This window comes from Vicugna pacos, chromosome 8 (genome assembly GCF_048564905.1).
Source record: "Vicugna pacos chromosome 8, VicPac4, whole genome shotgun sequence".
Lineage (NCBI taxonomy): Eukaryota > Metazoa > Chordata > Mammalia > Artiodactyla > Camelidae > Vicugna > Vicugna pacos.
Window position 1 is genome coordinate 64,548,517 of NC_132994.1, and position 21,787 is coordinate 64,570,303.

The 21,787-nt window shown below is 44.6% G+C and overlaps 1 protein-coding gene and 1 pseudogene across 2 annotated transcripts; both read right to left on the minus strand.

Moving 5' to 3' along the window:
• Positions 1 to 154: 154 nt before the first annotated feature.
• Positions 155 to 12,068, minus strand: LOC140697756 (retinoic acid early transcript 1E-like). Of its 2 annotated transcripts, XM_072966029.1 has the most exons (9): positions 11,408 to 12,068; positions 10,957 to 11,007; positions 10,160 to 10,262; positions 9,286 to 9,549; positions 8,754 to 9,032; positions 7,894 to 8,095; positions 3,916 to 4,580; positions 3,067 to 3,209; positions 155 to 2,545 (listed from the first exon to the last, which is right to left on the minus strand). In XM_072966029.1, the coding sequence occupies exons 3-7, from the start codon at positions 10,242 to 10,244 to the stop codon at positions 4,319 to 4,321; spliced, it is 1,092 nt and encodes a 363-aa protein (XP_072822130.1). In that variant the 5' UTR covers positions 10,245 to 10,262; positions 10,957 to 11,007; positions 11,408 to 12,068; the 3' UTR covers positions 155 to 2,545; positions 3,067 to 3,209; positions 3,916 to 4,318. The 2 variants fall into 2 exon arrangements, with proteins under 2 accessions (XP_072822130.1, XP_072822131.1); XM_072966030.1 differs by lacking the exons at positions 10,957 to 11,007; positions 11,408 to 12,068 and adding an exon at positions 10,557 to 10,632.
• On the minus strand, positions 4,945 to 6,933 carry LOC102531325 (heterogeneous nuclear ribonucleoprotein A1-like; annotated as a pseudogene).
• Positions 12,069 to 21,787: the final 9,719 nt, after the last annotated feature.

Below are 21,787 nucleotides of genomic sequence, written 5' to 3' on the forward strand. Positions count from 1 at the left end.
GTGAGGGTTAAGTGAAAGCACAGGGCACACTCGTAAGTTTGTGGTGGGGGCTCTGTAACTGTTGGCTATTGTCCACCCCCTTCTCTTGGCCCATTGATTCATCCCACCATGACAGGTTTTTTTTTTAATTTTTTAAATTTATTTTTTATCCAAGTACAGTCAGTTACAATGTGTCAATTTCTGGTGTACAGCACAACGTCCCAGTCATGCATATATATACATATATTCGTTTTCTTTTTTTTTCATTAAAGGTCATTACAAGATATTGAACAGAAGAAACTTTTCTTTAAATCTATTTCTATACATAGTGGCTAACATTTGTGAATTTCAATCTCCCACATTTATCCCTTCCCACCCCCTTTCCCCGGTAACCATAAGATTGTTCACTACGTCTGTGAGTCTGTTTCTGTTTTGTAGATGAGTTCATAGTGTCCTTTTTCTTTTTCTTAGATCCACCATGAAGGTTTTAGATCTTGATGCTGACACCTACCACACTTTCTATCTCATCTGGCTTTGTATTATCTGTTAAATGACGATCCTGTTTTATGTCTTTGTCCAAGAAATTAGTTTAAATGATAGACTATGAGAAGGCCAAGGGGAGAGCCTTGAGGCTCTCCATTAAAGACCTACCCCAAGGTCGTCATCAATTCATGCATGTGAACCTTTTGGCTATGATGATTGGATTATTATTCCACCCCGGTGCTCTTACCCAGCCAGATTTCTCCATCTTCTCTACAAACATCCTATCATGAGAGTTTGTCAAGGAGCTTGTAGTTGGGGTACATCATATTCTCATACTCATCAGTTTACAACACCAAGTTAAACAGATGGATACAACTACATGGAAAACTTAGTAAGTGACTTACCTTACCGTCCCAATGAGCGCTGTTCTTCTGTCAGAGTTCTCCAAACAGGCCCTGAAAAGCTATTTCTAGAATCTTGTCCAGGAGTGTTTTTAGCTACAAGTTTTGCAAAAGCTACCTTTTGAAAGGTAAATCGGCTTTTCTCCATTTCTGTTGTCTGAGCACCTTTGATAATGTCTGTCTACTTTTCTATTGCTGTTATAACAAAGTACCACAAACTTAGTGGCTCAAAATAATGCAAATTTATTACCGTATAGTCTGTAGGTTAGGCTTGGACATTTTTTTTTTTAGGCTTGCACATTTTAAAGTTTTTTCATATACTTTGTAAAACTATCACTTTGCTGTACACCTGAAACTAACACACTATTGTAACTCAATTATATATATAGCTTTTTAGATTATTTTCCATTATAGGTTATAACAAGATATTGAATATAATTCCCTGTGCTATATAGTAAATCCTTGTTGTTTATCTAGCTGATGTCCAGTAGTTTCTATCTTTTAAGCCCATACTCCTAATCTATCCCTCCTCTGGAAATATTTTTTTTTTGATCACCTTTTCTCTCATCCACAAACTAGATTAGATAAAATTAAAGCATCTTTTAAAAATTAGCAAGTAAGAAAAAAATTCAGGAGTAAAACTCTTCCATGTCTCTTTCACAGGGAGTTCAGTATCTCTGCTTAAAATATAAGCTACTATTAGCACAAAGAAACAGTGCATTGTTTTACCACATGCATACTTATCATTTGTAAATATGAGGTTTATAATAACGTGTTTCAAGTCCAGCAGGAAAAGGACATGCCAAAGTGAATAAACCAAAAAACACAGTAAGGGAAATCAGAATTTCTGTAAAGGAAGAGATTTGCGTTCTCCAGTCAGAAGAAGGAGAGGCCCTGTCTCCGGGGGCTCACTGGAGACTTTTAATGTAACTGAAGCCTTCCTCAGTTTCCTCTGATCAGTCAGGGAGGGGAACTGACATTTGTAGAGCATCTTCTGGGTACTGAGTGCTTTGCAAATGTGATCTCACTTTGTCCTCACAACTTAGTGCGATCGATCAGTCCTGCTTCTCTCCCTAAGCGACTGGGGAGGAAAGTGAGGTTAAGTGAGGCTGTGAACTTCCCCAGGTCACAAGGTATAAAGGAGTTGTGAAGGGAGGAATGGGCACCTCCAACAGCAGCTCAATGTTCATTTCAGTGAAATGGGCATTTACTTTGCAGCTCTAGAAGACAGAGTGACATGTAACGTAGGTAGGGAGTGAAGTCACCACTGTGGATGAGCATTGTCAGAGAGAGAAGCTAGGGATAATTCAGGAAGGAATCTCACTCTAGATACCCTGGAAGCTCTGGGTAGGTCCGGCGGAGCAGCTGTGACAGGCCAACTGGCTGCCTGATGGCGCCCACCTTGCTTGACTGATGGCGCCCTCCAGTGTTGGCCTGGGGTGTGCAGCTCCTCTTGATGTGGGGGAGAGAACAGTGGCTGGAAACCATGGTCATCAGGTAGCAGACCCACACCATGTTGTGTAATGCCTCCTGTGGGCGTCCTCAAGACTGGGGCAACCTGGGGCAGATCACATCAGGATTTGCCCATCCCCAGTGTCCTCAGATCTCAGACCACACCCCACGGCTCCATGTCAGGAGCTCAGCTGAGCTGGGAGAGTGCAGAGCTGATTGAATCCACAAGCCTGAAATGAAAGAGTTAAGCCTGTGACCATTACTGTGAGAGCACAGGCAAGAGATTGAACCCAGAGGAGGGGCTGACTCCCCCTACTCCGCTTCTCCCCAGTGGATCCGCCTGTGTGGTCTCCTCACTGTTCAGAGACCAAAGGGCTCCAACAGTTTTAGGGACCCTGCGGTGGGGGCGGGGGAAGGACTCAGAGTGGAAAGACCTGGGTCTGAGTCAGAGTGGGGACAAAGATCTTCAAGGTTTTCCCATCCTCTTCACTTAAGGAGGCCTCAGCAGAGGCACCAGAAGAGAATCTTGGCCCAGGGCCTCAGGGAAAGAAACCTAGGAATGAAGGTGTGAATACTGGAGGCACCTGAGGGGCCCCAGCCCTGAGACAGACTGCCCACGCCTGCAGTCACCAATCTAGCGTGGGGAAGGCAGCTCTCCCTGCGAGCCCAGCCTGAAAGATCACACACACACTTGTTAACACACCCAGGGAAGGCATCAGATCTCCTTTCAAGAGAGCTACGGTATCCTTACCTGTCAGCTCCAGAATGTTCTTCCCAGACTCCAAGAATCCTCCTTTTGTGATCTTCCTGTATTATGATCAACTGTGTTATTCCCTGACTGCTTTTTAATCCATCTGCTTTTTAAAGCTTGAACCAGTGTCCAGTAGATTGTAACTGAGTCAAAAATGAGAGAAATCTGTCCATAAAAGCAGAACTTCCAGGATCCACTGGTACGTCTACCTGCTTCAAGTTTACAAGGCGTCTTGACTGGGAGGTAGAAGGACCTTCCTTCCAACATCCACTGAATCCTCATGGACCAACATATCCTTACGTTTTGTGTGTCCTGAACGCCCTATATCCTGGCCTCTGTGGGCATTCCAGGGTCGGTTCTGTCTCCTAAGGCCTGCGCTGGGCCACTTTTGTTTTTACACAGAGCAGTAAACGTTGCTCATCCTCCAACAACACCTATGCTCCTTTCTCTGATTGCCTGCAGGCCCTGACTCCCACCACTCAGCCCTGGGCCCAAGTCTCCAGCTTAACGTCAGACAGAATCACCCTGAGTCTGCGCCCTCCACCTCCCCAAGAGTCTGGCTCTGTTCTGAGCAGCCCTTCATGGTATTTACTTCTCCTCCAGGAGAAGCAAGGGTTTGAAACTGTCACTGTCATAACGAAGGAAAGGCTATTTCCCCACTGCGCCCGAAGAAACCTCCACCTCACCCCAGGGCTGGAGAGAAGTGACAGTGAAGCTGCAGCCAAATTCAGTGTCTCTGAGAGAAAAACTCAGGTGAAGGCTGGTGTGGGGAGTGCTAAGACTCAAGGTTCATGCCCCCTCCTCCTCCACACCCCTCCTCCCACCGCAATTCATATGTTGAAATCTGACCTGGAATGAAGATGAGGCCTTTGCGAGGGACCGATGGGTTAATTCCCGGTATAAAAAAGTCCCTGAGTTCACATTGCCCTTCCACGATGTGAGGGCACAGTGAGAAGACAGCCCTCTATGAACCAGACACCTGCCAGTGCCTTGATCTTGGATTTGTCAAACTCCAGAACTATGGGGAAAAAAGGTTCTCAGTGTGTGGTTATCTGTTATGCCAGTCCCGTCGGACTAAGGAGCGGGGAAGCGAGCTCTCAGAATCCCAGTGTCTGTGGTACCATGTACAACTCCTCTGGAAGGCGGGACTCGGCAGAGGGGGAAGTCGCCAGACTTAGCGTCCTGTCCCCATTCTCACTGATGTCCCTGTTTAACCACCTTTGTAGGATATACAAAGGGGCCCACGCGGATGCTACTGAGGCTGTGGGGTGGGGTGGGGGGCCCGGGGCGGGCAGATGCCTTGTAAGTCGTCCCGAGCAGTAAGGGAGTAGGGCTCTCCGACGGTGGCCCCGGCCCCCGAGTCCCCCTTTCCGCTGAAGCTGCTCCTGCTGCTGCTGGACACCATGCGGGACGCACTTGGCCGTGAGTGTCTAAGCGTCGCCAAGAAGCCAGGGGATCTCCCGTGCAGGCTCCTGGTTTCCCCGCCTGGGACAGGGACCGACGTGGCGGGAGACCTGGGAACACCGAGGATAAGGCGGAAGAGGGAAGAAGGGAAGGTGGGGAGAAAGGTGAGGGGGTAGCAAGGAGAGGGGCGGGAGAGAGTGGGGGACAGTGATGAGGAGTCGGCCTGGAGAGGGAAGAGGCAGGAGTGCTGGGTGTGGAGGCAGAGGGTTTGGCACCTTCCCTGCGCGGTCCTCCTCCCCTCCCTCTCTTCCTGCCTCATTTCCAAACTCCCCTTTTCTGTCCCCCAACCCCATCCCCTCCTCCAACGCCCTCCCTTCTACCGACCCCCCCACCCCAATTACTCACTTTCTTTCCTCACACACAAACCCACTGCCATCCCCCCCCCGCCCCGTGTCCTCCTTCACCCCTACCCTGTGCCAACAGGAGTGCCTCCTTCTCTGCTTTGTAGGATGGACAAGATTGAAGGGAACATAATTGCTCAGGGTCTCCAGGCTGACTATAAATTGAGGAAGGAAAACCAGGTCAGCCCCCGGGGCATGGGTGAGGCCTCAGCATCCCTGAGGCCTGCAGCCCCAGCTGGCACCCTTGGCAAGGATGTCATTCTTGGTTGGGATTTCCTGAAGGTCCAGCTAAAAAAACAAAATGAGAGGTAATGACTCAGTTATTGAGTTTCTTCCCTATCTCCTCTCCATCTTTGATCACATTCAGATCCCAGCGTGATGCAATTCCAGATGGTGGGGGCCAGGCCCAGAGAAGGGACAAGTCAGAAGGAGCAGGTCACCAGCAATGTGTCTTCAGTAAGGGTTTTTGCACACTCATCCATCGTGTCCCTGCACTTCCCAGAAACACCTCGCTTCCCACCCTTCGGCCTCCACAGTCAGACCCACATGGCCCCTCACAACCCACACCATCCAGGGTCACCCTCATTCTACCCGGACTTTCCAGCCCCATACACTCTGCCCCCTCATACATACTTGTCCCCGATATATTCTGCCCATATCTTATAAATAGTACTGCTATGAACATTGGGGTGCAGGTGTCTTTATGAAGTAGGGCTCCTTCTGGATATATGCCCAGGAGTGGGATTCCTGGGTCATACGGTAAGTCTATTTCTAGTCTAAAAAAGACACATTTATTCAGTGTTATGATCTGACTATTACATTTTCAATCAACAGCATGGGTGCCAAAAAAAAAAAAAAACTACATTAAAGCCCTTACTTGGAATGCTTTACACTTTCCACAGAACAGAAACTAACATAACCTGTCATACAATTAGTGACAAATACAGTCCTTTTTTTGCCCAAACACATGAGTACTGCCTAAAACATGTCGTCTTTGTAGCAGCTACGACCTACCACCACTGTGTGTGGCTCAGTACACAAATCTGTTGTAACCTGGACCTTCCCTGTCACTTCTCTGGCTCTCCTCTCCTGCTAAGCTTTGTTTCCTGGCAGTAATTAAAACCTTCTGCCACTGCCAGACCTACTGCTGCTGCTGGAATTGCCAAAGCCACCTTGGTTTCGTGGTTTGGCAAAGTATTGGCTACCACCCAAAGGGACCAGAACTTCTGCCTTTGAAGTTTCCTCCTTTCATGGGTCCAAAATATGAAGATTGATTGTTGTAATTGTCAGAATCATTGTAGCTTCCACCACCTCCAAAATTGCTTCCATCATCACCAAATCCACTGTAGCCATCCCCACTGCCACCATATTCACCACCACACCACTGTAACCAAATCCACCTCAACCACTTAGTTTCCTCCATGACCAAAATTGTCATTCCCACCAAAACCACCTCTGCGACCACCACCGAAGTTTCCAGGACCACTTCAGCCTCTTTGGCTGGATGAAGCACTAGCCATCTCTTGCTTAGACAGGGCTTCCCTTACTTCACAGTTGTGGCCATTCACAGTACGGCACTTCTGAATGACAGTCTTGTCTATGGAGTCATGGTCGTCAAAGGTTACAAAAGCAGAGCCTCTCTTCTTGCCACTGCCCCTGTCAGTCATGATGTCAGTCACTTCAATTTTCCCATACTGTTCAAAATAATCCCTCTGGTGATGTTCCTCAGTGTCTTCTTTAACGCCACCAACAACAATCTTTGTCACAGTTAAGTGGGCACCAGGTCTTTGAGAATCTTCTCTTGAGATGGCCCTATTTGGTTCCACAACTCTTCCATCCACCTGGTGTGGCCTTGCATTCATGGCTGCATCCACCTCCTCCACAGCGGCATCCGTGACAAAGCCTCTGGAGAGCGTGGTGTTTGGATCCCTCACTGCCGCACAGTCTGTGAGCGTTCCCCATTGCTCACAGTGGATCCTCAGACTCTCATCCGTTGTTTCAAACCTCTGATGAAGACCTTCTGCAGCTGTTCGGGCTCTTTGGGAGACTCTCACTTAGACATGACGGCAGCAGGGAGGGGAGGCTTAATGCTTCTTACTTGGCGGCGTCCACAGGCAGAAAGGCCTATGTTTAGTTTGTTAAGGAACCTCCATAGTGTTCTCCATAGTGGCTGCACCCATTTCCATTCCCACCAACAGTGTGGAAGGGTTCCCTCTTCTCCTCGCCCTCTCCAGCATTTATTATATTTGCAGACTTTCTGATGATGGCCATTCTGGCTGGTGTGAGGTGATCCCTCATTGGGGTTTTCATTTGCATTGCTCTAATACTTCTCAATGTTGAGTATCTGTCCACGTGCCTGTTGGCCATCTGTATGTCTTCTTTGGAGAAATGTTTATTTCGGTCTCCTGCCCAGTTTTTGATTGGGTTGTTTGTTTTTTGTTATTGAGCTGTATGACCTGGTTTGTATACTTTGGAAATTAATCCCTTGTGGTTTGCATCATTTACAAATACTTTCTCCCCCCATTCTGTAGGTTGCCTTTTCATTTTGTTTATGGTTTCCTTTGCTGTGTAAAATGTTTTAGGTTTAACTAGGTCCCTTTATTTATTTTGGCTTTTATTTCCATTACTCTAGGAGAAAAAGTGAACACATCTTTTTTTTTTTTGCACACATCTTAAATGATCAGCTTGAGGTTTTTTTAAAGATGGACTTCACCTGCACAAAATCACCTACCAGATTAAGTTACAGATCTCTATGCAATCAACATCCACTATTCTGACTTCTAGTACCAAAGATTAATTTTGTTTGTGTTGAAATTTATATAAATGAAATCATAAAATATATATTCATGTCTGGCATTTGCCTCTGAATATCCTTTCTAAATGAGGCATCCATGTTTTTATAGCAGTAGTTTACTCTTTATCTATTGCTTTGTAAGTTTCCATCTGTGCATATATCACACTTTATCTTTTCCTCTGCGCTAGGTGCATGTTTATGCATTAACATGGCCAGCCTGCTTCTTACCTGCTGTGCTGCCTGCTCCTACGTTTCTTGACGACGACGACGACGACGACGAAGACGACGACGATGACGATGACGACGACGACGACGACGACGACGACGACGACGGTGCCGCAAATTACAACCGAGCAGACAGGGATCAATTCTGATTTAGTTGACCAGACGGATGCAGAATGGTTGTTATCCGGGTCCTTCAGTGGTGGTTCTAAAACAAACAATAAAGAGAAGCCTTGTCAACTCTAAGAATATACCTTCCTCAGCACCTATTGTTCCCAGACAGCACATGTCCCCCCACATAGTGACTGACCCTTTATGTGAGGTCACCCTGCCAGGTCCTGGGGAGGAAGATGAACAGACGTTGTGCCCGGTCCTTATGGAGCTCACATCTCTCCTCAGGGAGGCAGCAAATGTCCATCTGATTACCGTTCAGGCAGACATGCTTGCCGGGGAAAGACCTTTCTGAGGACAGATCTGGGGGTGCTTAATTCCGTCTGGGGAAGGTGGTGAGGGCTTCGTCAGAAGTGACCTTTGAGCTGATAAAGATCACAACAGGAAGGAGAGAAGGAAGGCCTGGAAGCACAGTGATGCCTATAGATTTGGGGACCATCTAGCAGTGCAGGGGGACCGGATCACTGGTTATTGGGGGGAGGGGGCTCGGGGCTCCTGAGCCGAGGGAAGTGGGGAGGGAAAGGAGGATGGTGGGAAATCCTATCCTGTGCCCGTCACTCACTCTCCAGACAGGGAGACCACTAAGAAATCAATCACTCAGTCAATCCATCATCTTTTCAATTCCACACACATACGTGCTCACATCCGCACAGGGAAGGCAGAGCTACCACCTCCTCCACACTCTGCTCACTTACCTGTGGTCTCCGGCTCCAGCCTTTCCTCCCAGTGTTCTAGGAATTCCTGAAACCAGTGATTACAGTCTCCCACGGAGGTCTTCCTGAAATACGCGGCCAGTTCCGGGTTGTTCTCCCACTCCTCGATCCCTGTGGCTCCAGCACTAATGACTGTCCACTTCATGTTCATGGCGTCAAGCAGGAGGGCTGTGTGTCCGTCGATGCTGAACTGCCAGGACGCGCCAGTGCATTGCTCTGCTTCACGCCGACAACACAGCTTGGCCTGCAGGGTGGGAGGACCTGCCATCCCACAAAAAGAATCATCCTGGACCCTCCGGAGCCCATCCTTCCCCAGTGGCTCAAGTGTCTCTGCACATTAGGGGCCTATGTTCTTCTCCCCATGACTTGCCCGTTCTTGCCCATTAAGTGCATCGTGTTCTATGGTTGGACCCATGGTCAGTTCTTTCAAATAAAACCCCTTCCCCGCATGTGCTCTGCTCTGTCCCCTCTCTTGCTGACTGTCTCCATCTCCCCACCTGCTTCCCACACTTACCCTTGGTCTTGTTTTTGTGTGGTTTCAAGACAGGCAGCATCATTCTGAGCTCTCGCCCTATTTCTGCCAGCTGTGGGCTCAATTCTGTCCATGCTTTGGTTGCATTTACTTCCTCCCCAAGAAGACCTAAAGGTTTGATCTTGTTGCCATCACTGTCGTAGTGGAGGAAAGGCTTTGTATCCACCAAGCCCTGAACCTCACACCAGGGCTGTCCGGGTCTGGACTGTGATTTGATGGTGTGGTCGAAGCAGAGAGAATGAGCATCTGTGAGAGAGAAACATAGGGGTGTCCCCAGAGACGCCCCCTGAAGGGCCTGGCTGCAGAGGGAGGAGTCTCCATCCCAGACACCCTCCATCGGCTGCATCCTTAGTCCTACTTCACCTTTAACTGAGGATTAATAAAAAACATTTATGCTACCATGGACCCCTCAGGGGCACATAATGTTCCCGTAAGAATTCATCTGAGAAATATTTGTAGCTCTATAAACAACTTGTGAATTAACAAAATACAAGATAGTATCTGTCCTCCAGGGACTTAAAATCTGTATGAACAGGCAGGACTTTCCACAAAGGGAAAAAAGACACCATAGGACACATGTCACATACAGTAATCACTAAAGGCTTCCTGGAGTAAAAGGTAGGATTTGCCTACAGGGAGAGAGTTGTCACAGGAGCACTGGAGCAGGGATAATGCCTTTGGCTGGGGCCAGGCAAAGCAGGTGTAACATCCTGGGCAGCCAGCCCAGCTGAACCACACCCTCACTGTCCTAAGAGAGCACCTGGATGCGCACCCACCAGTGTGGTGCCCTTTCCCTTCCCTCCCTCCCTCCCATTCTCCCCTCTCCCCAGCCAGGTCTGGATCCCAGGACACTCACTGCCCAGTGTCTTGTCGAGTCCTATAAGCTCCAGTATCAGCAAAAGAAGACATTTAGTCTGAGATGCCGGCAACATTCTTCCCATCAGTTTTAGGACAGTAACCTACAAAAGAGGCCTGGTGTGCATCTATGTACATTCACCTCTGAGCACTGCCCCGAGTCCTCAGTCCAAGACCACTGAGGAAGCTCTACTGAAAAACAATGCAAAGAACAATTATACCACGGGAGTATTTTGCAAGTATTCATCATGTAATTCCTCATTTAAAAAAAAGAGGTAACATTTAAAAGTAAATTCACTTTGAATAACCTTCCTCCCCCCTACAACCCCCTCAACTCCCAAAACCCTCTTCCTCTTGGAGCAAAATAATGTGAGCTCCTCTCTTCTCTTTCCACTCACCGTTTCCTCTAACCTCCGAAGATAACTTCCTGTTTTTTTTTTTTGCAGCTTCTTTTGTCTCTTTTCTGTCCCCCTTCCACCGTCTTCTCATATTTTCTCCGACCTCCACTCTCCCACTCCTAATCTTTCACATTTTTTCTCTTTAATGATTCAGATTCGCTCTCACCAAGTACACCCCACTGTTAAATCAAACTAGCCGCAGGTAGCTGGCATCCGGTCCATCAGAGGCGGGTGGACCGCCGTGCCTGGCGCCTCCTTGCGGGCGCTGGGCCGCGCTGGCCTCGGCCGGGGGCTGTCTGCTCCCGGCGTCCGCCTGCCTGCCTCGCGCCCCCGCCCGCGCGCTCGCGCCCGGTAAGTAGCCGCGGTGGCGGCCGCGGCTCCCTGCGCGCCCGGCACGTACCCACGGTGGCGAGCCGGCTGTCTTCTGGCTCGTGGTCTAGCGCGTGCTTGTCTGTGAAAAAGAAAAAACAAAGTACGATAGAGTCCTAGAATCCTGTTAGAGCCAAGAAAAGCCAAGGCGTTATTAGCCTCTGTTCACCGGCAAGTAGCAAAATCCTCGAAAGGCACGGGAGGCGCAAGCTCAAAGCAACCGTGTAGGACTTCCCCTTCTTCCTCGCTGACTGGCAGCCCCGACCCTCTCCTGCCCGGCAGCGCCCCCCATCCCCACTTCCGCAGCTCTTCCCCCCACCCCACCCCCAAACTCCCAACACCCTCGCCCAGGCAGTCAGTCGAGCAGGGGGGTAAAAGTCCGCGGGGCTCGGAGTTGGTGGCTTCGGGACGGCGGGAGAAGACGGAACCCTTGGGGGACCAGCCCAGAGGTCCTACTCGCCGTCCACTCCTCCCTTTCTCACCCGCAGCCGGGGTCCAACGCCTCCTGTGTGTAGGGCGCGGTCGTTGACAAGGGAGGCCCTGGGCCCGCAGGCAGCAGCCGGGCCACGAGGGCGGTCCTCGCCTCTCCCGGTGCACCCAAAGTTGCTCTCACGGCTTAGGAGATCGTCGGCATTTGCAGACGTCCCCGAGAGAAGTTCCGGAAACTCCTTTTCTGGGTTTTCAATCTGGATCCCTCTTCTCTCGCATCACCCCCAGACGTCCCACGGCCCTGGCTCAGCCAGAGTTGGGCCCGCTGCGTCTTGAGCGGCTTGGCTGGGATCCCGACCTAACGCGGCTGCGAAGAGGGGCCCGGGCGGAGACCGCGGCGCTTGGGAAACCGCGCTCCTCCGGTGAGGCTCGCGGGGCCGGAACACACAGCCTTGGGAGGCTCTCGAGGGCTTGGAGCAGAAACCGAGTGCGAGGTTCGCCGCACGGGCGCATCGGGGACGCCCGGACGGTCACGAGGTTCCTTGCTCCTGTCAGCCTGGGCGGGGCTTTGGGGACCTGGACTGGAGAGAGATCAGCAAAGGGAAGCACTAGCGACCTGTGTCGGGACCTGTGGCCCTGTCCCTCACTTTTCTATCACCCTCTCCCGTGTTTCCTAAATACTTCCTGACGCACTTTTCCCTACCTACCTGGCTGCTGCCACACGACAGTCATTCTTGGATGGGATTCCTTGTAAATTCAGTTAAATAAATAGATAAAATAAAGTACATGACACCATGAATCTAATTTATTTTTCTGACTCTCCCTCCCCACTTTTGATTTCATTAATCTCACCGTGACTCTGTTCTAGGTTATCTGCGACCAAGGTCAGGACAAGTCAGAGGGAGCAGGTTGCCACCTCCACTCTCTGGCAACATTCCCTCCCTGCTCCTCATCTATAGTGGTCCCCACATTCACCCTTGAATCTCCAGGGTCACAGATGCACAGGCTTTGCCCCAGCACACGTGCACCCACTCACTTCACACTGCCACCCACACTGACTCTGTTGTGTATTGATTTGATCTGATTTCAAATCTATCTGTTTATGACCTAAATGAAGTTGTTCTAATCCACTTGTTCATGACAAAGACAAATATTTAGTTTTGGGTTGTTTTGATACAAGAATGATGCAAGATGTGTCAGAATGTCATCATCTCATCTCTTTGTGGTTCATAAGCACTTAGCAGCTCAGCTGCTGAAGATGCCTGTTGGGATTGTCAGAAGAACGTGTGGTGAAGCAAATATGGCGAAGGAACATTTAGGTTACAAATACTGAGGGTTTGTGAGGAGTATCCTAGCGTTTCAGACTGGGCAGAAGCTTCCCTTTGCTGATCTAGCTTTCCGAAGTTCTTCAGACTCTTGCTTCTCTTGGTGGGCAGTGGTGTTACAGGATGCAGCAGCCTCAGGAAAAGACGGGACATGAGGTCCTGCCCTGGGGAGGCACTCGGTCGCCGACTAACTTACAGATTTACTTGTGCAACCTACCTGCCGCAAACACTTGAGCCTTGACGCTCTTGCCACAAGGGGCTGTCATTTTGCACCGGCCGTTGAGTCAGCCCCCGGTTGGTTAAGCCGGCAATTCCTGGACTCTGAAGGAACCATCATATAAAACGTACACCTCGACATACTTTGGACTTTATTTCTGTCATCCCCCCTTGCGTGGAACAATAGTATGTTTCATCAACCATGTGTTTGGAGAATGTTATTTCTTTATTGGCTTATGAAGAGATATTAACTTGCACGCTATTAGCTAGTGAAATTTCCACGGTGAACCCGTGTTAAATAAACTATCGGCAAAGGCAGTCTCATTTTCTGAGCTTAATTTGCCACCCTGGAAACAAAATACTCCCCGTCTCCATCAGCTCTATCCCAGCCATACAGGAGGGTTCCAATTTCTCCACATCCTCCCTAAGGCTTTTTACCTTCTGTCTTTTTGTGGGTGTACAGGGCAAGTTCGGTGGTTTTGATTTGCATTTCCCTGACAGCTGAGGATATCGAGCCTCTTTTCATGTGTTTATTGGCCATTAGTGTACTTCTTTTCTATTCAAATTCTTGTCCCATTTAAAAATTGGTTTATTACCTTTATATTATGGAGTGTGAGTTCTTTATATATTCTCAATACCGGTCACAAGATACATGACTTGCAAATATTTTCTCCCATTCTGTAGATTGTCTTTTTGTTTATTTACTTTTTTTTTTTGGTGGCTTTTTTTCCATAGCGGGGGGGTAAATAGGTTTATTTATTTATTTATGGAGGTACTGGGGATTGAACCCAGGACCTCATGCATGTGGCACACACTCTACCACTTAGCTAGACCCTCTCCCCTGTCTTTTTACTTTCTTGATGGTGTCCTTTGAAGCACAAAATTTGTAATTTTGAAAAAGTCAACGTAGTCTATGTTTTTCTTTTGTCATTTATGCTACTGGTGTATTTAGGAGGATTTTGCCAAACCCAAAGACAAAGACTTACTCCTATGTTTTCCTCTAAGACTTTCATAGTTTTATCTCTATTATGTACATCTATGATTCATTTTGAGTTAAATTTGTATATGGTGTAAGGAAGGGGTCCACCTCATTCTTTGGTATGTGGCTGTCTAGTTGTCCTCCCAGCACCATTTGTTGTACCAACTAAAAATCGGCACTTGTCATCTGCCTATACAAGGATCGGATCACATTGGCACTTGCCATTTACCTCTGCTTGGATTACATCATGAGCTGCTGCAGCTGCTGGCCTCCAACACACCCTAAAAGGAGTTCAAGGTGGAGATCAAAAATGAGGCATTCTTGCAGGGAGGGTATCGCTTAAGTGGTAGAGCGCATGCTTAGCATGCATGAGGTCCTGGGTTCAATCCCCAGTACCTCCTCTAAGAACAAATAAATCGAATTACTGCTCCTCACTCCCCCCACCCCAAAAAAAGAGGTGCTCTGGAGAAACTGGTAGAATAGGCCTTCTGACAGTGAGGTATTTTCAGGAGAAGATTTTATAAGCCCCAATTCTTGCGTCTCTTCATATCTAGAAAAGCACTAAAATCATTAACGGTGACATCTGCTCTCCATGACCAGCAGCAGCCTCCACCTAAACGTGTGCCTGACTGCACGTCCCCCCTCCACTGAAGTCATATACACTACTGAGTTTTCTCCCGCCTCTTGGGAATTGTCTCAGAGCTTTCTGGGATGCTGGCTCTCAGGCTATAGTCCTCACTTTGCCCCAAATAAAACTTAACCCACAACTCTCACATTGCGTGATGTTATTTTAGTCGACAGTTTTGGCGACCCCACAAAGGGACCCAGAGCGGACTTCTCTCCTTCACCTGAACACTACGCGGAACCGGAGCCTTGGTACTAGCAGAGGCCCCTTGCACCCGTCCACCTCCTTGGGGAGTCTAGATGAATTTGGGTGAGTCTCTCCTGGTTCTCAGATCTCCCATATTGGTTGATGATCCTGAGTTTTATTCGGCAGTGTATCCATGTACCTGGTTCTCCAGTTGAGAGATACTGGGAGGAAATACCCATTCAGTGGAGATGTGCTGGGTGAGGCCTGGCTGAAAGAAACCAGTGTCTGGACTGAGTGGTTAGGTAAGAGGCTGAGCTGATGCTTTTCCTTAATTTGGCTACCTCAGTAGAAATCTTCAGGGATAAAAGTGAAATCTTATCCCTGATAAATGCAGCTTTAAAATGAGAAACAGAGTCTTTCAAACAGAGAAACAGGGGTGTCAGAAAACCAGTGTCCGACTAACACCCCAGCCAGATTCATGTACAGAGCTCATACTTACAAGTACTTACTTAATTGGGGAAATTATCTAAAGGAGATCTCGATCAAAATGGCCAAATTGGGGGTCTTCTGATATTCCAAAATTGGTATTTTTGTATGCAGATTAAGAAAAAGCTGGCCGTAAGATCAAGCAGACTGAATGGAATGCTTACTTGATTGGTGTTTAGAAGCTTCTAAAAGAAGAAATGAAAAAGTAATTCTTTTTTGCAGGAAACCAACAAGAAATTGCTTGAAACTATATCAGAAGTAAAAACAGTTGCTAGCACTGACACTGTCTCTCTCTCTGGTCCTCCCAGGTAACCTCTTTTATCTGAATTGCCTGGTCCAGACGCTATCTCTTTTTCTTTTCCATCTCTTCCACCTTCTGCTGTTCCCTCTTCCCTGGTAAAGAAGGATTAAAAAAAAGTCAGAGGTGATGATAGCTCCCTTTAAGGAGAAACCTATTACAGGGAGAGTGTTTACGTACAGCACCCTGGACTGAAGCAGAACTAGATTCTTGGCTAAGGAATTTCCCAGTCCAAGTCACGATCCATTGGGATTTGCTAAGGAGTCTGATTTAACCATCTGGACCTACAGGCCTGGGCTTTCAGGCCTATACCAGTCAATACAGCTATCCGTTTCTGAAAGCAAAGCAAGGGAATGGATGGAGAAAGCAGGTTGGAAATGCCCTTTAACAGATTTTCAATTACATAGTCCATACAGTAACACTGAATGCAACGGATTAGCTTGAAAATCACTCGAACTTATCCCAGAGCCTTTTCCAAAAAACTGTGGACTGGACAAAGATTTAGCAGTGCAAGCAAAGACCTGATGAAACAATTCTGACTGTTATGAAAGGGCTAAAAACCTTTCAAGCAATATTCTGGCTTTACACCTGAATCATTTCTCTAATCACCAAAATGATCCTTTAATTTAGGCGAGGAATTGACTACTCTAGTCAAAAAACACAAACTAAGTTGGTCCACATTACAAACACCCTTGTTAAAAAGAAAAAAAAGGGGGGGATATCTACAAAAATCATGAACCTTCAGTTGCACCAATTAAGTACTCAATGCCAGTCAAAGGTTAACCAGTCCCGTTCAATCCACAACCGATTGAGAAAACCAAACTTTGCTTTTACTGCAGAAAAACAGGGCATCAGAAAATGAATTCTAAGTTATGAAAGAGAAGCCTGGAAAGGAAAGTGGATTTTAGACCAGAATTGTGAGTTGAGTAAGGAGAGGGCTGCTCCGAGAGAACATGGGGAGTCCTTCCTCTTCTCTCTAACACCCTGGGAGAAGTAGAAATGATTATACAAGGAGAAATAATTAAAGCCCAAACAGCTATAAGGGCCACCTTTTCAGATCTGAACCCCACCAAAATTATAGGCTCTCTCCCTCAAAGTAATACAGTTCAGATTGTAGGGGTTTCTAATGCACCTATTAAGGATTTTAAATCATTACCTTTAGAATTTTACTTAGGGGACCTTGAAAAAGTACACCTTTTTTTTCTAGCAGGAAGCGCTCCTATTCACCTGATAGCCAGAGATCTATTGGAAACTTATGAAGCCCATGTTTCTTTTATTCTTAAGGGATAAATGTTTCTAGATCTGAAGGACCAATCAAGACTTCCTTCATCATATCTTGTTTGTGACCCATGATGAGGATGATGCTGAACTAGACTAATTGCTAGGCTTAGTACCTAAAGAATTATGGGCACTTGAGTCTCCCAATGTTGGAAGAATACATTCTGCATCAACCATTAAAATCACTATCGATAAGAACGAGCCCCTGCCCAATATTCATCAATATCCATTAAGGCAGGAGGCCACAGAAGGAGTAAAGTCTTTGATATCCACTTATACACTGAGAAAGGGCTTATTGTAGTTTGCACCTGCCCTTGTAACACTCCCATTTTGCCAACTGAAAAAACCCTACTGGCAAGGGTTGGAGATTTGTACAAGATTTGAGATCTACCAATGCTATTATTATTCCTCGTCATTCTGTAGTGCCAAACTCCCATACCTTACTGTCTTATATTCCTAAAAACAGTGACTTCTTTTCTGTAATAAATCTCTGTAGCACATTTTTAGTATTCCTATACATCCACATGATCAGGATCTTTTTGCCTTTACTTAGAATGAAAGGTAATATACTTGGACTGTAATGCCACAGGGCTATCCTGAAAGCCTCACTTACTTCTCCCAGATACTGTTCAGAATTCTAGGAGAACTCGCTCTTCTCTCCCTGTGCCTTAAGACCAGGGCTCTCAGGAACACTTATCTCATCGGGACCATTTCTAATTCCTGAGACTGCAGGAAAGAAAAAAAGGGGGGGTGGTGGGGGAGAGAGAGAGGGAGAAGCCTTTTAAATTTAGCTTATTGCAACTGTTAGAACTAGTGAGTTTTATATTGTAATACCTGATTCATGACTAAGTTTAGTAAATGAAGCTATGAGATCTCTGGTTGTGTCTGCCTATATGCTTATTTGTGTATTTTATATGTCTTTACCTTTGGATGGTATTATCAAAATTAATATGCAAATGAGCTCAACTTAATTACCTTAAGGGAAATTAAACACATTAATTCTCAGAAATATAAAAGGAAACTGGCTAGAATGAATTTCAGGTTCATGTGAACTGGGAAATACTCAGTATTAAATTAACATCTGGTATTAAAGTTTGCTGATTTAATTAATATACACATGTCTTTAGAGTCATCAACATTAAGTATAATACTTTTGTTGTACCTAGGTATAATAGAAGTCAAATAAAATCTTATTATATCTGTTGCAAATTTGTCCGCAAGAAAGATAACTTGGTATGGTGAATTTTTAAACAGCAAATTGAATGTAAATGAGATAAGAGCTTTTGGATGAATTCTTTAGCAGGAATCATATTTTAGAAGTGTCTACTTAAAAATAATTTTTCCAGATATTTGGTAACTTAAAATTTTAGAGTTGTTTTAAAAGAACTCTGGGACAACATGAAACAGAGTAATATTTGCATTAGAGGGGCCCCAGAAAGAGAAGAGAGAGAGAAGGGACCTGAGAAAATTTTTGAAGGGATAATAACCAAAAACTTCCTAACTTGGGAAAGGAAACAGTCACCCAAGTCCAGGAAGCACAGAGAGTTTAACACAGGATCAACCCAAAGAGGAATACACCAAGGCATGTGGTCATCAAATTGACAAAAATTAAGGGTAAGGAGAAAATACTAAAATCATCAAGAGAAAAGCAACAAATAGCATACAAGGGAGCTCTCATAAGGTTATTTGCTGATTTTTTCAGCAGAAACTCTATGGGCCAGAGGGGAGTGGCATGATATATTTAAAGTGATGAAAGGGAAAAACTTACAACCAAGAATAAACTATCCAGCAAGGCTCTCATTCAGATTTGATGGAGAAATCAAAGCTTCACAGATAAACAAAAGCTAAAAGAATTCAGTACCAGCAAACCAGGAACAAAAAATTGCTTTGGTGATCTGGGGTCTTTTGTGATTCCATATACATTTTGGAATTCTTTACTCCACTTCTGTGAAAAATGTTGTGGGTGTTTTGACATGGGTTGTATTGGATCTGTGGGTTACTTTGGGTAGTATGGCCATTTGGATAGTGTTGGTTCTTTCAATCCAAGAGGACAGAAAGTCTTTCCATTTCTTTGTATCATCTTTAGTTTCCTTCTTTGGTGTTTTACAGTTTTCAGAGTATAGTTAATCTCCTTGGTAAAGTTTATTTCTAGATATTTTGTTGTTTTTGATGCAGTGGAAATGTTTATGCCACTTGTAAAATTCTTGTTTTTGAAGAGAAAAAAAAAGTGAATGAAGGGCTGCAAATGGCAAAATATCTTTCTTTTTAATGGGTGCGTTGTATTCTGTTGCATATATGTGCTGTATCGTATTTATCCATTTGTCTGTTGATGTGCACTTGGGATACTTCCATGTCGTGGTAATTGTAAGTGGTGCTGCTGTTAATAGCGGGCTGTGTATATCTTTTTGAATTAATGTTTTTGTTTTTCTTAGATATGTGCCCAGGAGTGGAGTTGCTGGGCCATGTGGGGGTTCTATTTTTGGGTTTTTGATAAATCTCCATATTGTTTTCCATAGTGGCTGGGCCGGTTTGCATTCCCACCAACAGTGTACAAGGATTTCCTTTTCTCCACATCCTTGCCAGCATTTGTAATTTGTGTCTTTTTGATGATGGCCATTCTGATGTGTGTGAGATGATGTCTCATTGTGATTTCGATCTGTATTTCCCTGATATTAGTGACGTTGAGCAGCTTTTCATGTCCTTGTTGGCCATCTGCATTTCCTCTTTTGGAAAGATGTCTGGTTCTTCTGCCCGTATTTTACATGGATTGTTTGTTTGTTTGCTTGCTTTTAATTGAAGTACAGTTGATTCAAAATGTTGTGTTAGTTTCTGGTAGACAACATGGATGGACTTGGAGGGCATTAAGTTAAGTGAAATAAATCAGACAGAGAAAGACAAATACTGTAAAATATCACTTAGATGTGAAATCTAAAAAAAAAATAGCAAACTAGTTAATATAACAGAAAAGAAACTGATTCACAGATATAGAGAAATAACTAGTGGTTACAAGTGGGGAGAGGGAAAGAGGAGGGGCAAGATGGAGGTGGAGGATTAAGAGGTACAAACTATCAGGTATAAAATAAGCTACAAGGATGTATTGTACAACATGGGCAATATAGTGAATATTTTATCGTGATTATAAATGGAGTATAACCTTTAAAAATTATGAATCACTATACTGTATACCTGTTACATATAATATTGTACATCAACTATACTTCAGTTAACCCAGGAATCCCACTCCTGGGATTGTATCCAGAAGGAAATCTACTTCAGGATGACACCTGCACCCCAATGTTCATAGCAGCACTATTTACAATAGCCAAAACATGGAAACAGCCTAAATGTCCATCAACAGGTGACTGGATAAAGAAGATGTGGTATATTTATACGATGGAATACTACTCAGCCATAAAAACCGACAACATAATGCCATTTGCAGCAACATGGATGCTCCTGGGGAATGTCATTCTAAGTGAAGTAAGCCAGAAAGAGAAAGAAAAATACCATGAGATCGCTCATATGTGGAATCTAAAAAACAAAAACAGAAACAAACAAGCAAACAAAAACAAAGCATAAATAAAGGACAGAAATAGACTCACAGACAGAGAATACAGACTTGTGGTTACCAGGGGGGTGGAGGGTGGGAAGGGATAGACTGGGATTTTAAAATTGTAGAATAGATAAATGAGATTACACTGTATAGCACAGGGAAATACACACAAAATGTTATGATAACTCAGAGAGAAAAAAATGTGACAATGAGTGTGTACATGTCCATGAATGACTGAAAAATTGTGAACACTGGAATTTGACACAACATTGTAAAATGATTATAAATCAATAAAAAATGTTAAAAACTATACTTCAATTAAAAATATACTATTGTAAGATAAATACATAAACTAACAATGGTTAATAAATGGATAAACTATTAAAAATTTTAGAGTTGTGCTAAATCAAGTTAAATGATGGAAGTTTACTGAATAGCTAGGTCATTTCCAAATAAAGTAAGATACTGAAACATTAATTACTGAATACTGGCTTTCTTTTGCAGAGAAACTAAAGGTATTTAGGACTATAAATAAATATGTTTCGTGCCAAAATCAGATGCACAAGGTTTTTAGAAATTATTATTGGTATTTATGTTTGCTAATCTACAGAATACTAGTGTAAAAGAATTCATAATTGCTTACTTCTTAGTTTTCATTAGAAATTGAGATTTTTAAGAGTTGAGGATTCTGTTTTAAAGTTTTAATTAAATCTAGGAAAAATAAAGGAAACATTTCAATAAACAGCAGGAAAGTAGCATGTGTGACTCAGTAAAGAAGGTATGAGGAATGGAATTTCATTTTGTTAAGGGAAAATAAAAGTAGGTTTGTCGTATAGCTGGTTGTTTCTGGATGGGAAAAAAATAAGGGGGAAACTAATACAGGTACAGAAAGTGGTGAAAGTTTGTGGAAAAGGACCCTAAGAAAAGAGCTTTGTGCATAATCAGGATTAGTTAAATTTAGATTTAATTTAAGTACGTAAATGGATTTAGTTGTTAAAAGTATGCTAGTGCAAAACTTGAATTTAGTTTTTCTCCCTGATAAGAGGACAAATTTTTCATAAAATGTTTATCTGTTATTGATAACAGATTATAAACTTTCTCTTATCTTGAATGAAAAATCTATTATAAATGTCCATATTTGCCTTTGAAATGTTTTGTTATCACTTTGGCTAAGTGAGTAAGTATTGTTTCACAGTGATCTATGATCCCATCTGACCAAGTGTTTCAAAACCTTTTTTATTTATTTTTTTGACAAATTTCCCAAATCAAATTTTAATAACATTTCCTTGACCTATAGCAAATATTGGGATGCTTCAAAGGGCCACTGAAACATCCCAAAAAGAGATATTAAACTCATTAGGTTCATTTGGTATGTTAAATTAAATAGGAAGTATTGTCAAATAAGTAATCATCTTAGGTCATATTAGGAAAAATATTATTAATATGGCTATTCTAGAAATTTATGGAATTCTTAAAAATCTGGTATA

Coding starts and splice junctions, on each gene's coding strand:
- LOC140697756 (XM_072966029.1), bottom strand. CDS start 10,244: ATGGGAAGAATGTTGCCGGCATCTCAGACTAAATGTCTTCTTTTGCTG. Junction 9,033..9,285: donor ACACAAAAACAAGACCAAGG/GTAAGTGTGGGA, acceptor GTGGGATGGCAG/GTCCTCCCACCCTGCAGGCC. Junction 8,096..8,753: donor GCTGGAGCCGGAGACCACAG/GTAAGTGAGCAG, acceptor TGTTTGTTTTAG/AACCACCACTGAAGGACCCG.